Raw genomic sequence first — 14,503 nt, 5'->3', positions numbered from 1 at the left:
TCTTTTATAAAAGTAATTGCTGTTCCTTTCTTGGACTTTATACGTTTATCTTAATGGTCAGTTGGTTGTGAATATAGAGAGCTATTGAGTGAGTTTGCTGTATGTCACTTAGATTCACCAAATCATTGTTATATATTTTAATCACCTGATCCAAAAGTATTGTATAGCATGGGCATTTCTGTCCCTCTGTAGGTATCATATTGCTACAAGACCTGCTTCAGAATTAAATTCCAAGAGCTACTAGTTATAGAGAAAAGTTTTGTCAGCATGTCAGATTTGCAGGTTAATTTGTGTTTTCTGCTGATTCCTGGCTGTAATAGGGAATTGGAAGCCCTTTGGCACCTTGAAAGATACAAGCCCTAAGTACAATTGTCACATGTCACTATCAGGACCAACACAAATAGTGTTCTCTCTTCAGAAGCTTAATTACTGACCGTTTTAAATATGAGCATCACAGTTTTAAACTAAGCCCCATTTGCCCTTGAATATAATTTAGATGTCCCCTTAGCAAATACGAAGTGCCAAATTAATGGGGGGGAAAGTCTACATGAAAAAAACTAAAAATGCAAAACAGCCTTTTATTGCCTTTCATGTGCCGCAACTAAATATGTCAACCTAAACCAAACTGTAATTGGCACAGTTACTGTTATCAAAGTAGGGTTGCTCTTGTGACAGCTTAATAAAGCTGAAACTATTAAATTAAATTTCTGAGGCTTTATCTGATAAGTGCAGTGAAGTAGAAGAATCTGTGAGACAAGTATCTATGCCTGGTAGAATGATGGAGCCCAGCAACTTGTCAACGTATAGATTACAGGTCCAGATGTATGCATGGTTTCCCCACAGTTTCTGTTTTTCATTGTCCCTTCCTATCATCTCCCATCCTACAATGTCTCCTATGCTAGCTATTATCACATAGATCTTGCATTTCAAAACCCTCATTTCCTCAACATACGTATAAGCAAGAGAGCTTTTTAAAATTAAAAATGTGTATCCAGCGTCAGTCAGCTCTCTTAAGAATGAGTGGAAAGCATTGACAATAAACATCCTTCTGCATCTAAGACAGAAATGGATTGTTGACCAGCTTATTTAAAATTCTTCAGCTCAGTTTCCAATTATTGACATGAAGTTTATCCTTTTGTGTTATAGAATTACTCCAGTTTTCCCAAGTTTCCCAAGGAACTTTTTTTTCCTGGACAGAGAAAAAAAGAGCTAATTAGATTGGCATGGTCTTTGTAATGATTGTTCATTGATTTCCCATTACCGAAGATGGTAGACACTGTTAATAATATATAGTAGTTAATGCTTTAGTTTTCCAGTCAATGTGGAGTTCCTGCAGAATAGGATCATGTTTAAAGATGTAACTTGGCAACAGTTTATACAATGGCCCATTCAGGCTCACTGGGAAACCATGCCAGAACAAAGCTTAACCAAAGCAAAATGTTATACTGAACCAAATAGCATAAATTAAAATAATAAATTAAACATACAGATTTCTAACAAAAATCACAAAAGTTACTGCACATTGGTCAAGCAATAATAGAGGTTAGTTGTAAAGTTCTCAGTTAAGAGAAGTCCATTCTCTTCTGAGCTATCACAACTATGAGTTAATATAGGTCTTTTAGCGCATGGGATATAAAGACAGCAGTGCAAAGCTCATGTGAAAGTGATTGTACAACAGACAGGAAGGAATTTACTCTTGTACAGGTCTGTTGCTGGAGCTTCCTTCAACCAGTGAGGAGAGCAAATCATTAAACTGAGCAAAGTTAAGGACTTTCCTGAGAATTACACAAAGTATGTTAACTAGAAATTGACATGGAACAAATGTATTCTTAAAACTCATTAATTGCTATTGGCTATGTCCTTATAATTCTTAAGGCAGGCCCACTTCACCTATAATGCTAAATAGTATGTTAATCTTATATACTAAAACATGAATTTATGTAATATTCCCTATGACCTCATTCTGCAGTATAATCATATAAAATGCTTTTTATTTCACTTTCAGTTAACCACAAATATTTATGTGAATACACACACACACACACACACACACACACATTGTATATGTGTGTATATACATATACACAGTTGCTAGTCTGGAACCCTTATTTTAAAAACAATATAAAACTTGAACAGTGGCTTCTATTTCAAGGTGTGCGTAATTATCTTTTGTATCTACTGAAGATATTTGAATGAAATTTGCTAGTTATCAGTGATTTCTCATATTAAAAACAACCTGAAGAGATTCCCCTCTCTCTCACTTAACATATTTTGAAAAATGAATAGAACAATGTGTTGTGGTATTGTGTTTGTGTGCTGACCATTTCTGAAAGATCTGAGCTTCTAGCAGCCTGAGCATTATATAGATTTGTTATTTTGAGCCCCACACACACAAATAACCTCTAGAAATGTAGGGAAAGCTTGAAGCCAAAGGGACAGAGAGCTGCTATTCATCAAAGAATATATTTTTGCTGAGCTATGTTTATAATAGGGATCTATGGTCAGTTTTGATTCTTTGTTACAATCATATCTAGAAATACATGTTGTCAAATGACAATGCCATACAGATTGTATGCTCTACTTCAAAATATATAAAAGTCTTAAAGATCTTAGCTTGGTAATGGGAAGGGAGGACAATTATAGAAGACAAAGCCAGGACAAGATTTGAAACTGCCACCTTGTACAATCCTGAGTCTAATTAATAACTAGTCTACATTGATTTAAGGTTCACAAAAGAAAAATAAAATATAAGTTGAATCTTTAATGACAAGTGGACTGTTCATGTTATATTTTGAATTAGTGAAAATTATTCTTCTGGGAATTAGCCCATAAACCTTTATCCAATATATCACAATTTCCTGAGCCGTTACTATTCCCTTTATATTTTTTTGCCTTTTAAATATTTGCAGTTGGTTATTCTTAGCTTGTCTGAAGCAGTCTCCCTAAGTATTTCCTCTTGTTGTTTGATTGTTTACAAAGCTGAAGTAATCAACCAGTACACAAAACATTACTCCCTGGTATCTGGATTAAACTTCAAAGCCCTATTTCCTATAATGGTACAATCTACAATCATTAAAATACTCTTAACTAAAGCAAAATCTGAATATCCATGTTACTTTTGACATTGTTGTTGAGTTTTACTGAATGATAGTATCCATTCCTTCTGCACTAAGCAAATGAGCTAAGACACAGCATGCTAAATAATCTGAAGACTTGCTTTCATTTCCCTTCCTAACATTTCCTGTAAATGCAGGATCTAGGTTTTCCTCCCTGTATCAACCAAGTATTGATCCATTGGTTGCAATAGAAATTGACCCACCAGCTTGTTCTCTGAGGCTGACATTGTGCACAGAGAAAGAGTGAGTGGCCCAAAGTCATCCAGCTGTCTTTCATGCCTAAGACATCCACATCTCAGTCTCCTGATTTTTAGTCCATGTCTTTACCACTAGACCAAACTGGAAATTATTGTAGCCTTATTGTACTGTGAATAATTTGATATGAGACAGAATAAAATTGAAATGGCATTGTATTGGCCTGAATAATGAAAAAAAATGTCACTTGAGTCAGCACACCATCACATTTAGAGCATTTCTGGCTCACACTTAGTACAAGAAAGATACCATAAGCCTAGAAAATAGAATTTTGAAGTTTTAATTCTTTATTTGCCTTCTTTGCATTCTATATACACACATATACCATCTAAGTCAGAGGTGTCAAATTCAAGGCCTGCAGGCCGAATCTGGCCCACAGGGTGCTTAGATATGGCCACGCCCACCCTGGCCCCCCAAAGTCAAATGCAACCCTAATGTGTCTTTCAATGCAGAGGTCGTATTCAGCAGGTTCTGACCAGTTATGGAGAACCGGTAGCGGAGATTTTGAGTAGTTCGGAGAACCGGCAAATACCATCTCTGACTGACCCTGCCCCCATCTATTCTCTGCCTCCTGAGTCCCAGCTGATCAGCTGGGTCTTCTTTTGTTGCCCTGCACAAGAGAACGGAGCTGGAAAACAGGTTAGTGGGATGGGGAGGGAATGGGATTTTGCAGTATCCTTTCCCCTGGAGTGGGGTGGGAATGGAGATTTTGCAGTATCCTTCCCCTGCCATGCCCACCAAGGCACGTCCACCAAGGCACGCCTACAGAACCAGTAGTAAAAAAAATTTGAATCCCAACACTGCTCCTATGAAATTGAATTTGACACACACACATCCCGACTTAAGTACTAGTTTTCATGGTCTTATTAAATCTCTTGACATGAAGGTCTAAGTCTAGGTCTAAGGAAGTCTATATGGTTATATCTCTTTGTTGTATCTGTCCTCTTATCCCTTTATACAGAATATAGCTTATGGAAAGTACATCATTTTCCTTTGCCATAACTGCTGCAAATAATCTATTACATTAATTAGCCATCTAGTATGAAATGCACAGGGAATGATTATACTATCATACACAGTGAAACACTTGTCAAAACCAATATATCAAAGTTTAAATCAGTAACAGAATGAATTAGAACAAGATGAAACATTTAATAGTCCAATAAGTTCTGCAACTTGAGTACTATGAGAAGTTGAGTCCTATGTAACTGATTTGGATTTTACTGAGACTATGTTCATGAATAAAAGCTGGAACCCTCAAACTTGGTAGTATATCTTCATATCCTAGAGAGAGTTCATGAATTAAACAGTACAAGAGTACTTATATATTCTGTTCATTATGATACTGATCTAATTAGATCATTATCCATTGGGGCCTTGGATTTACTTTTAGCACTAATGAATCTCTAATGGGCTGAATTTGTTTTGGTAACAACTGGGAGTATTCATCTTTGAAGGAGGGAGGAATTTATTGAATAAAATCTAAGTTTTCAATTATGATAGGAAAGATTTCCTTATTTTCAAAAATGTCACTCATATTTCACATCACCAAAAGTACTTTCTTTGTGTGCTTCAAGACATTAATTCTCAGTCTCTGGTTTCTAGTTTGGTGCCTTTAACCACTATACCAAATTGGCTGTCAATATTACTATGATGGTGTGTTAAAAGATCTAGACTGTTTTAAAACTTGGATGTGTCATCAGGTGTCTACATGAACAAATATTCACCGTCTTGATCTTTTTCTAGTATCTGCCTCTATAGCAGGCTGTGGTAAAATAACATTTTGAAAAAAATCTGCCATAAGAAAAGTTGTAGTTTGAATAAATTATGCAGCCTAAGTGCATTTTTGGACTTGTGAAAAAATCTATGCTTTCTAGAGAATTAAAAAATGCTGGCTTAAACTTAACTCGGCATTTCATTATTAATATCTTCTCCATTAATATAGTGTTTCAGGATGCATACTGAGTGTATCATGCTTCATATTGCAGAATAATAATTTTCTACTACTTCTTGTCCCTAATGTATAAAGAGCCTCTTTAAGACTGATGGATTATATGGAGGTGAGCTTATGTTATGGAATATTTGCTCTATTTTGGATGATGTACCTGTTCTAGTAGCAGTTCTTTTTTAAAAAAAGGATTAGATTAGATTAGATTTACAATTTAGAGGCTGCCTGACTACTTATAACTCTGGGCAGCTTTTATTTAAAAAATTAGGAACAGTATAACAAAAGAGACAATTCATGTGCAGCCCAATGATAAACATGTAAACCATTCCCTGTCAGACAGAGGCTCAGCCATCACCCTGCTACAAAGCTGGGAGAACAGCAAATATTTAATCGCTTTCAGAACTTCATCAGATTGGGAGCTATTCAGATCTTTTGGGGGATATTATTCCAGAGGGCAGGCTTATTATTATAAGCTCTAACTCCCAGCAGTGTGTAGTGTAGCATAAACAGCATAACATGCACTAAATTAAAAATAGTAATAAAAAAATTCATTAGCACCTAACCTAAGTATCAAACAACCGGGAACAGCTAACTCCCAAAAGCCTTATTTATTTATTTTTAATTTAAATTAGTTTAATTTGATTAATAATTTAAACATCTTCGAACCAAACTCTAGAGTGTACCTCTATAAGAAAGCATAAGAACACATTGCAGAACAAAACAAGATGGGATTCAATCACTTTGTAAAAAAAACAGGAAAAAAAGACATCCAGTGAGGAGGTCCATATGTCTTAACCCAGGGTTATCAAACTGCTGGCCCGTGGGCCAGATGCATCACCTGCTGGCCACGCCCACCCCTGATTTAGCGAAGGGGGAAAAAGTCCCGATAAGTCTCGTGACCCCACCACGACAACGTTTGACATCCCTGTCTTAACCCATCCTCTAAGAGAATAGCCAGGTGTTCATCCTTAAGTAATGCAAACAGAATGAAAGATTGATGGATTGATTGACTGACTTTTTTTCTGGACTTATGTAGCCACCTATCTCATATAATGATTCTAGGAAGCTAAAAGAAAAACCATAAAAATAAACAAAACTATCCTTACCATGAGGTGCAAGACCAAACAGCCTCCTAGCTCAAACTCAAGCTCCTAGCAATTTTGAGGGGAAGAGCCAGATCTTCATGGTTCTTCAGAAGGCTAAAAAGATAGAGATCCCTCAGATCTCAGGTGAGAGGTACCAAGAAGCAGACCTCTGAGATCCCGTCATGTGGTAACATTTAAAGGAGGGAACCCGGAGTGTATCACTCTATCTAACTTAATAGGATGTACAGATACCCTCCGGGAGAGGCAGTTCCACAAACACATATGGACTCAGGGAGATTTCATTCCAGAAAATAGGTGCCTATGGGACATTTTTGAATTCAAATGTATTGAATTTGTTAAGGCTGACCAAATTAAAAAAGCAACCCCATAAAAATGTCAGAATAGGTACCAATCACCCTCCAAGGGAGTTTGACATGGAGAAATGTTATGCTTGAGTTGTCCCTCCTGTCACCTTAGCATATTCATCTGAAATGAGAATGCAAGATGGACTAAACTCCATATGGAAGAAGGGGTCCCAGGAGTATCTAGGAGCCCAATCCTGTAGCCAATTCTTTGTTTATTTCATTTATTTATTTTTAATTAATGCTGTTTCCTTTACTCTTTAATCTAAGTAAATCTTTTATTTTTTTCCTCGATTATTAGTGATCTTTGGATGAGAGATGTAAATTAACTGAGATAATTCTCTTTTATTGCAAGCCAAGTATCCTAAGGTGTGTCTATGGAGATTTCCAATCATCCGGGTCACGGTTGTCTCAAAGGTGCTTTTTTCCAAAAGGCAAGTGGACTTCCTTGGTTTCAGTTCAGAACTGAAGAAATTGGGTGAGAAGTGAAATGTTTTCAGAGGAAAAAGCCAAGAAATTCTAGTTGTCTTTTGGAAAAAGCATGTTTGGGATACCTTAATGTTTATAGGAAACAATTATTAATCATAAAATAATTTCATATATGCTTAATCACTTATATCTGGTGGAGAAATGTATGCATATTATTAACAGCACCTACTGCTAATATAGCACAGGGCTTGAATAATACCACCATGTAGTTATTTGTTTAAGTAAGAAGAAACTTCTATCTCTGATTACTGATTATATTTTGTTTGTCTGATGGGGATGAAACACTAGTGTCCAATAGGTTTTGTAATGTCTGTATTGAAACAAGAGGTTTGATGAAGAAAAGCCACCTCTAATTCAGAACAAAATAATGATTGTGAAACTAGAATTGACAATACCTCACTAAGATGTGACAGTTTTTAATAGCCTTTCTCTTGTGTGAAATTAATACCAAATTGCAGTTGCAGCATGATGAGTCTCCAATTATCTTCAGGGAAATATGGAATTTGCATATTGATTTATGATATGTGTTTATCTTTGTGCCAGGAAAATCTCTTAGCAGGTTTGAGTTGCAGTAATATTAAGAAAAAGTACTATACATACTGTATATATGCATATGCCTTATATAACCAAGCTTGGGTCTGGATTAAATTTCTGTGCTCTTGAATTGGTTTTACAGAGTTATATTAAAAATGTTTGTTAAAAATGCCAAAATGCACAGAAATTGAACAGCTATCATTTATTGATGAAAAATACATGGGCTGAATTTGCCAGTTGCCCATCACTAAGAACAGAAAGAAAAAAAACTCCTCAGCTATCATAGACGGACTCATCATGAAATCATGGACTGCGGTATTTAATATAAAAACTGATCTGGTTACAGAATGAGTGTGACCACACTGCATATTTGGACAGGATTGTTGTTGGTTTTTTTTGGGGGGGGGGGTGAATATGAAAACTTTCTTTGTTTTAATTATATGGCTACTTTATGGTTTACACTCATTCACAGGATTCTCAGCTCAAAATGGCGAGAGAAGTCTCCAAAAGCCAGATTTTAGAACCACTCATTGCCCACCACCCCACAGTGCCACATTCATACAAAATGTTAAGGAAAAGCTAGGACTTCGTGCAGTGCACAAAACCAGTCTGTCTTAGTGCAGATCTCTGAATGCATATTTCAGTAAATGTTTCTTCTTCAACGGTGAAACAATAGCAGGCATTTTCTGTGTTAAATATCTACCAGCTTCTCTAGGAAGCAAATGCTGTACATTTTATAAAATAAAGATAAAATGTAGGCTAGTACGAGCTCTTGGCTTGCTTCATTTTGCTGCTACTAACAAAATAATACTTTCCAAATTGTCGAGAAATAAGAAAATCATTTTAACTGCTTTTGTAGATTGGTACAGTATGTTTGGCATAGATTGTGGCTTGGTTGCAGGTTCCCATTTGCATTCTTTACCAGTCATATTCAGTTGCATGTCTTTTCTGAAAGGCTGTCTGTCATTCATTTTTAACAGATTCTGAAGGTCTCTGTAATATGTAAAACTCTTCCTTGATGAACAAATGAAGTGTTGCTAAATAGTACTTGTAGATGTCTTCACTGTGCTTGTCAAGAGTCTGCAACATAGCCAATTTTAAGAGCAATATCTTTATATTTAAACATGTTCCACAGTTCCTGATTTATTCATGTCTCGATTAGCATGCAGTGTCAGAGGTAGAGGTCCTCGATTGGTTCAGACGTAAATGTCAGCAGAAAATTAGATCTGTAAATTTCAATGAAGGATTTCTCATACATAATTGCAGTAGTATTTATGAAGTATATTTCTGTCCTTGGTTAACAAAAGGCAAAAAAAACTTGCAAAAAATCAGAAGTTGCTTGTGTTACGCAGAGAATTATAGAACATCTGCACCCTAGATCTGAAAATAAAAATTAGTATAGAATTTATAGAAAATAAAAATCAATAGAGAATAATAGAATCAAACATTTTCAGTTGGGGGAAGGAAGGGATGTGAAATTTGAATTGTTGGCAATTCACTTGTAATGATTGTTGGGGTGCTTTAGCGGGGAGATCTCTCACATACAAATCCAGGTAGGGGGATCTTTTTTGTGGCACATGCTTGCAAAAGAAATAAAAATGTATTTATTTATAAGAAATAAAAATAATAATCCATACTTAAAGAACATTACATTAAGCATTCATTTCATTTTATCTATTTTTATTTACTTATTTTAGCATAGTCCACAAGGATCAAATTCACTGAACGTATCTTGAAGATCACTTAATGCATTCTTTTACTGGAAAATTATTGGGGTGTTTTTGCATATGTAGATCCTCCTTGTTTATTTTTATATTTCTTTGCATAACAGATTTCCTTCAAGTTGATTCTTTTGATTAATGTGTTTGGTTTTTGTTGTATGCTGGGAAGAGTCACTTGTTTGTAAGATGGGGGGAGGGGTTATATAAATTGGATAAATAAGGTAAAAATTTCCTGCAAGCTCTCAAAGGTGCCTTTTGCATGGACTGCTACAGAACTTTGTTACTGCATCCATTTTAAAAACCTGTATGTATAGTTCTTTTTATAACTTTCAAGGTACCTAGCCCAACTGGATATTGTCTGTCTCTCTATAGGTGCTCTTTGGATGTGCATAGTATTAAATCCCCATTGCAAGGTGGAACAGAAGGCGAGTTGGCTGAAACAGCTTAAAAAGTGGAATAGTGTTGATGTGTGTCCCTGGGAAGATGGGAACCACGGAAATGACCTGCCAAGTCTAACCAATGCTCTGCCTCAGGGTGCAAATGGAATACAAGGTAAATTGCTTTGATTTAATTGAAGATTCTGTGCTTTACCATTTTGTAAAAGCATAATAATATTAACAGCACTGACCCTCAACCATCCCATACAACCCCACCACCACCACCAGCAGTTCGACTCTCAATGACCCTGACCTGATGTAACTTCCCCATCACAAGGCTCTCACTGACAACTCACACCTGACCCTCACTTGACACACCCAGACCTTGAAGCCCTTTATAAACAGAAGAACACTGACACTGACATCTCCTCAAATCTGCTGAAGATATTACCTAGCCTGGTAATGAATCATTCGGAAACCAACCCACAAGCTCAGAGAACGAACCTTCACCTTCATCATAATAATATCCTAATACTAGTGTTCTGGATTTTTCAAGCTTTTGGTAAAAAAAAGGAATAACTAAAAGATGGTTTGTTTGTGAAGTGTACATGCTTTGCTGTATGAATAGTCACTGACAATATACCTCAAGCCATTTTCAGTAATGCAAGTCATGTTATTTTCTTTTGGTCATTTCAAGGACTGTATTTCAGCTAATAGAATGTTGGGTTGACATTTAGTTCTGAATTGCTTTTCATTGTGTAGATGTCCTTCCAATGTAAACACAGTATGCTGTACTAAATAGGAACTGTGTGTATTTAAATTGCTGGTGCTGCAGCATCATGAAAATGTTTTAAATGAAACACTTTCCCCAAAATCAATAAATAAAATACCAGTATTTTTATATCATGATGTATATGTCAGTGCCTTATAAAAACAGAGGAAAGTAGTTAGTTTGAGGCTAATGCCTATAGGTCATTTTTTGTTCAAATGTTGTACTAAGCTGCCCTGTTTTCCAGCTTCTGCCAATAGTATTTGGGTTGTAGTATTCAGTCCATAATTCCTTTGGTATATTTTTCTCAGATCATTCATACTATTTCATTTAATTTGCTAACCTTTCCTGCTATGTGACACCCCCAACAAAAATTACTCCACGATGTCGGCACTACTGCTACAGTTTCTAACAGATTAAAATTATAATTGCAGGGAGAGCATCTTCCAGCTACTTAAAACCACATTGCAAATTCCTGGTTGTGTGGTATGAAGGGGTGCAGTTAAATGCCAAGTTAGCATTTAAATGCCAAGTTGGCATTGTACAGTAAAAAGAGAACTCTGTACCTCAGCAGCTTTTGTATTAATTTAAATCTGTATGTCCTTGGTATGAATCTTCAACCTCTCCTCTATCAAAGAAATGATTATCCTTGTATATCTATAATTGTTTCTGCTTGAAACTGAATATTAAATATACATTGTTTACGTGTGTAGTTCGAAGCTATGGTGCAAACTAATCATTTGTAGGCTAATTGTATCAGAATCATAAACTTAGAATATTGTCTCCTGCTCAGTCTTAACTTAAGTCGGTGAATTGGTTGTATAAAGCAACTATTCCAAGCTTCATGATCCCCAGATGTTGACTGGGAATTGTGAGAGTTAAGTCATTGGAGGAAACTAGTTGTTGGAAAGTTAACATAGGGTAACTTCAGTTCCATCCAAAATTATGAAATATGTGTGAAAATGATGTTAATAAGACAGAATGGAAAGGAGGAGATGAATGTGGGGAGTCTGGAGCGATATGAACACTTAAAAAAATATAATTCTTTGAACTCTGGCAGATTCATCAAACAGGTCTCACCGGACAGTGTTCACACGTGCTATTGAGGCATGCGATCTCCATTGGCAGGACAGTCACTTACAGCACATTATTAACAGTGATCTGTATACCAACTACTGTTACCACGAAGAAGCTCAAAACTCGCTCTTCGATTCTCATGGGTGGCCCCTCTGGCATGGTAAGTGGCTTAGCAGGAAATCCATGTCCCTGATTTCAATGCATTCTTTTTTGTTGTTGTTGAAGAGAAAACACAGAAACATCTGGTGAGAACAGATGAAGTGAGCTTCCTTTCAGGAGGGCTGCTCGGTTACTTCCCCCCCCTCCTCCGGTAGATTCCTAAAATCATTTAATGGTCTTTTGTATTGGAGTTATTCCAGACACTAATAGGCTTAACAATGCCTTCCCTTTCTTTCTGTCAGAGCATGTGCCTACAGCTTGTGCACGAGTAGACGCACTCCGATCTCATGGCTACCCAAGAGAAGCACTGCGGCTGGCAATTGCTATTGTTAATACTCTAAGGAGACAGCAGCAGAAGCAGCAGGAAATGTTCCGGTTCCAGAAGAAAGGTAAATGTGGGCAGGAGGAAAGGCCAAAGGATATAGCCTGGTGAGAAAAAGTCTGGAATGAGACTAAGAATAAGCAAGTGCTGGTTGGACAGATAGCATGCAGGTTTGCAGTGACGTAGCTGGGGGAGTAAGAGCCAGTTCACTGCCAAATGTCTGATAGGAATGAAGCTGCTTCTCTGCGTCTCTTAGTAAAACAACAGTACAAAGATTTCTTTCATACTCTTTTCTTAATCTTAAATTCAAGGTGTAGAATGTTATAGGGAAAATATTCCTGAGACAAGGTAGTTATAATAATCTAATTGTAAAATAGCAGAACCATCATCTATGCTGCTCTTTGGGGCTTTGTGGGGGCTTTTTTAAAAATACGGATTTATTTAGGTGGTAGTTAAAATTATTCATTTAACAGTTTAAAAATATGATTGTGGGAAGTGACTGAGCTGAGCAAAAATAAATAAATATCTGGATTTGTGAAAGCATGGTCAATTTATTGTCTTTGTTAGCACATTACTCACTCACTCATAAGTGAAATATTATACCAGTGTCCTTGGATTAAAAAAAAAATAAGATCTCTGCCCTCTCCCTGAAAGTATTATGTGTAACTGTGAAGCTATTCCCATGCTTCTGTACTGATTGCAGTTCAGACGTAGATTCTCTCTTCTTTTGAGATAGTGTCAGTCAACACTGGGTGAGGTCTCACCTAGTAAATGGGATCCAATAACACCCCGTCTGTGAGATCAGAAATCTACCAAATAAGGATTCTTGTTTATAGGAAAAATGGAAATAAAGCTGTCTTTGAAAACTGAAGAGGGTGTATATAATATTATTGATATGGTACAGAGAAAAAAAAATAGGGTGATGTATATGATGTAGCCCTTCTGCGACTACTTCGATCTGTACCTTTTTACATATCTGTAGAAGATTAGGCAGATGTGTACTGGTTGTTTTTGTTGGCCTGTTCACTTTTGGGATGACCATAATGTGGACAGCATTGGGTAGAACTGATTGGAAACCTAAGGCAGAGTCCAATGCACCCAGCCTTGCTTGTGCACTTTGCCCCTTATAATCATTCATTAGGCTTCGCCCACTTTCCCAAATGAACTATTTGGGCAAATCACAAGAATGCAAGAACTTCAGAAAAATTATTAGAGAAAGTAGGAAGCCATGGCCAAAGAATTTCACCAACTACAGTTAGAGTTTGGGGCAGGATAACTTTTCTCCATTTGCCCTCCCTTTGTTTCTATAGTCATCTGGTTTACTTTCATATTGTTTTTCCCTTACTGAGAATTAATCCCCACACTATGTACAGATTAATGTCTATATGGTTTTGGTGTGAACGTAGGCATGCTGACCACACTAGTGTTCTGTTTAGTAAAATTTTGGAAAAGTATGAGTTTATTCTTTTAAGATTTTGCTTGAAAACTTTAGTGATACAGTACCTGCTGCTCATTCAGTCATTTGCTTTAATGTCTAGAAAGCTGAAAGTGGGGAGAATATTTGCTGTGCACATAGCCATTTTTGTGTCTTTCTCTAGCTTTTACTCATTCAGGTGAGAGGTCTGTAATGATCTGTAATCATGTTGGATTGTAATAAGTACATGTAGCAGTGTGACCAAGAGCCCAGCTTTATTCCAGACCTGACTCATGAGGAAAACTGAGCACAAGTACATCTGCCACTCAGACTTTCTACCTGAATACATGGAGGTTAAAGACAGTAAGGCTGGAGCTGTGTTCATGGGCTTCAGTCTCTCTGTCCCAAAAGTCTTCTATAGATTGCTGTGAGCCTTAAGCAAAAATTTTATAGGAGCTGCTTGAGCTAAGTCACTTATCTGTAGTATCCCTTATTACTGTTCCATTTGCTGATGTTGCCTCCAGTTCTCTTCCATTTAAGTAGAATTAAAATTCATTGTAGTATTTCCTGGAATCTTGAGTAGATAGTCAACCCTCTGCAGATTGGTGGGGGCTCAGGAAGTGGTTGTTGTCATTTACTGGCAGTGAACTGTCCATAATGTACTTCTTCTTTTCCATGTGACACAAATTCTCATAGAAGTTACCCATTCAAATATTTGGTGTCTTGGTTTCAGTTCTAAAGAATTCTTAATTAAAATAGTGGGCATTTTTTTAAATGGAGAAACTAAAATATCTCTTCTGTGTATAATGTAAGTATGCTTCCTGTTTATAAAGTCTGTAGAAATACCCTAAAGATAGTTTGGATAGACTATTAAC

General features: G+C 36.5%; 1 protein-coding gene across 1 annotated transcript in view; it reads left to right on the top strand.

Annotated features, from left to right (window-relative positions):
* The window catches only part of ZSWIM6 (zinc finger SWIM-type containing 6), a 100,922-nt gene that overhangs the window by 58,771 nt on the left and 27,648 nt on the right, over positions 1 to 14,503 (top strand). Inside the window, exons 5-7 of the mRNA XM_026717078.2 lie at positions 9,883 to 10,062; positions 11,717 to 11,893; positions 12,135 to 12,281. Of these exons, the coding sequence (XP_026572863.1) occupies positions 9,883 to 10,062; positions 11,717 to 11,893; positions 12,135 to 12,281 (504 nt within the window). The remainder of the gene's footprint in view (positions 1 to 9,882; positions 10,063 to 11,716; positions 11,894 to 12,134; positions 12,282 to 14,503) is intronic.

The sequence above is a fragment of the Pseudonaja textilis genome, chromosome 2, assembly GCF_049901715.1.
Source record: "Pseudonaja textilis isolate UNSWEBS1 chromosome 2, rPseTex1.2, whole genome shotgun sequence".
Lineage (NCBI taxonomy): Eukaryota > Metazoa > Chordata > Lepidosauria > Squamata > Elapidae > Pseudonaja > Pseudonaja textilis.
Note: the sequence above shows the minus strand (reverse complement) of the source record. Positions and strands in the feature narration are given on the sequence as shown.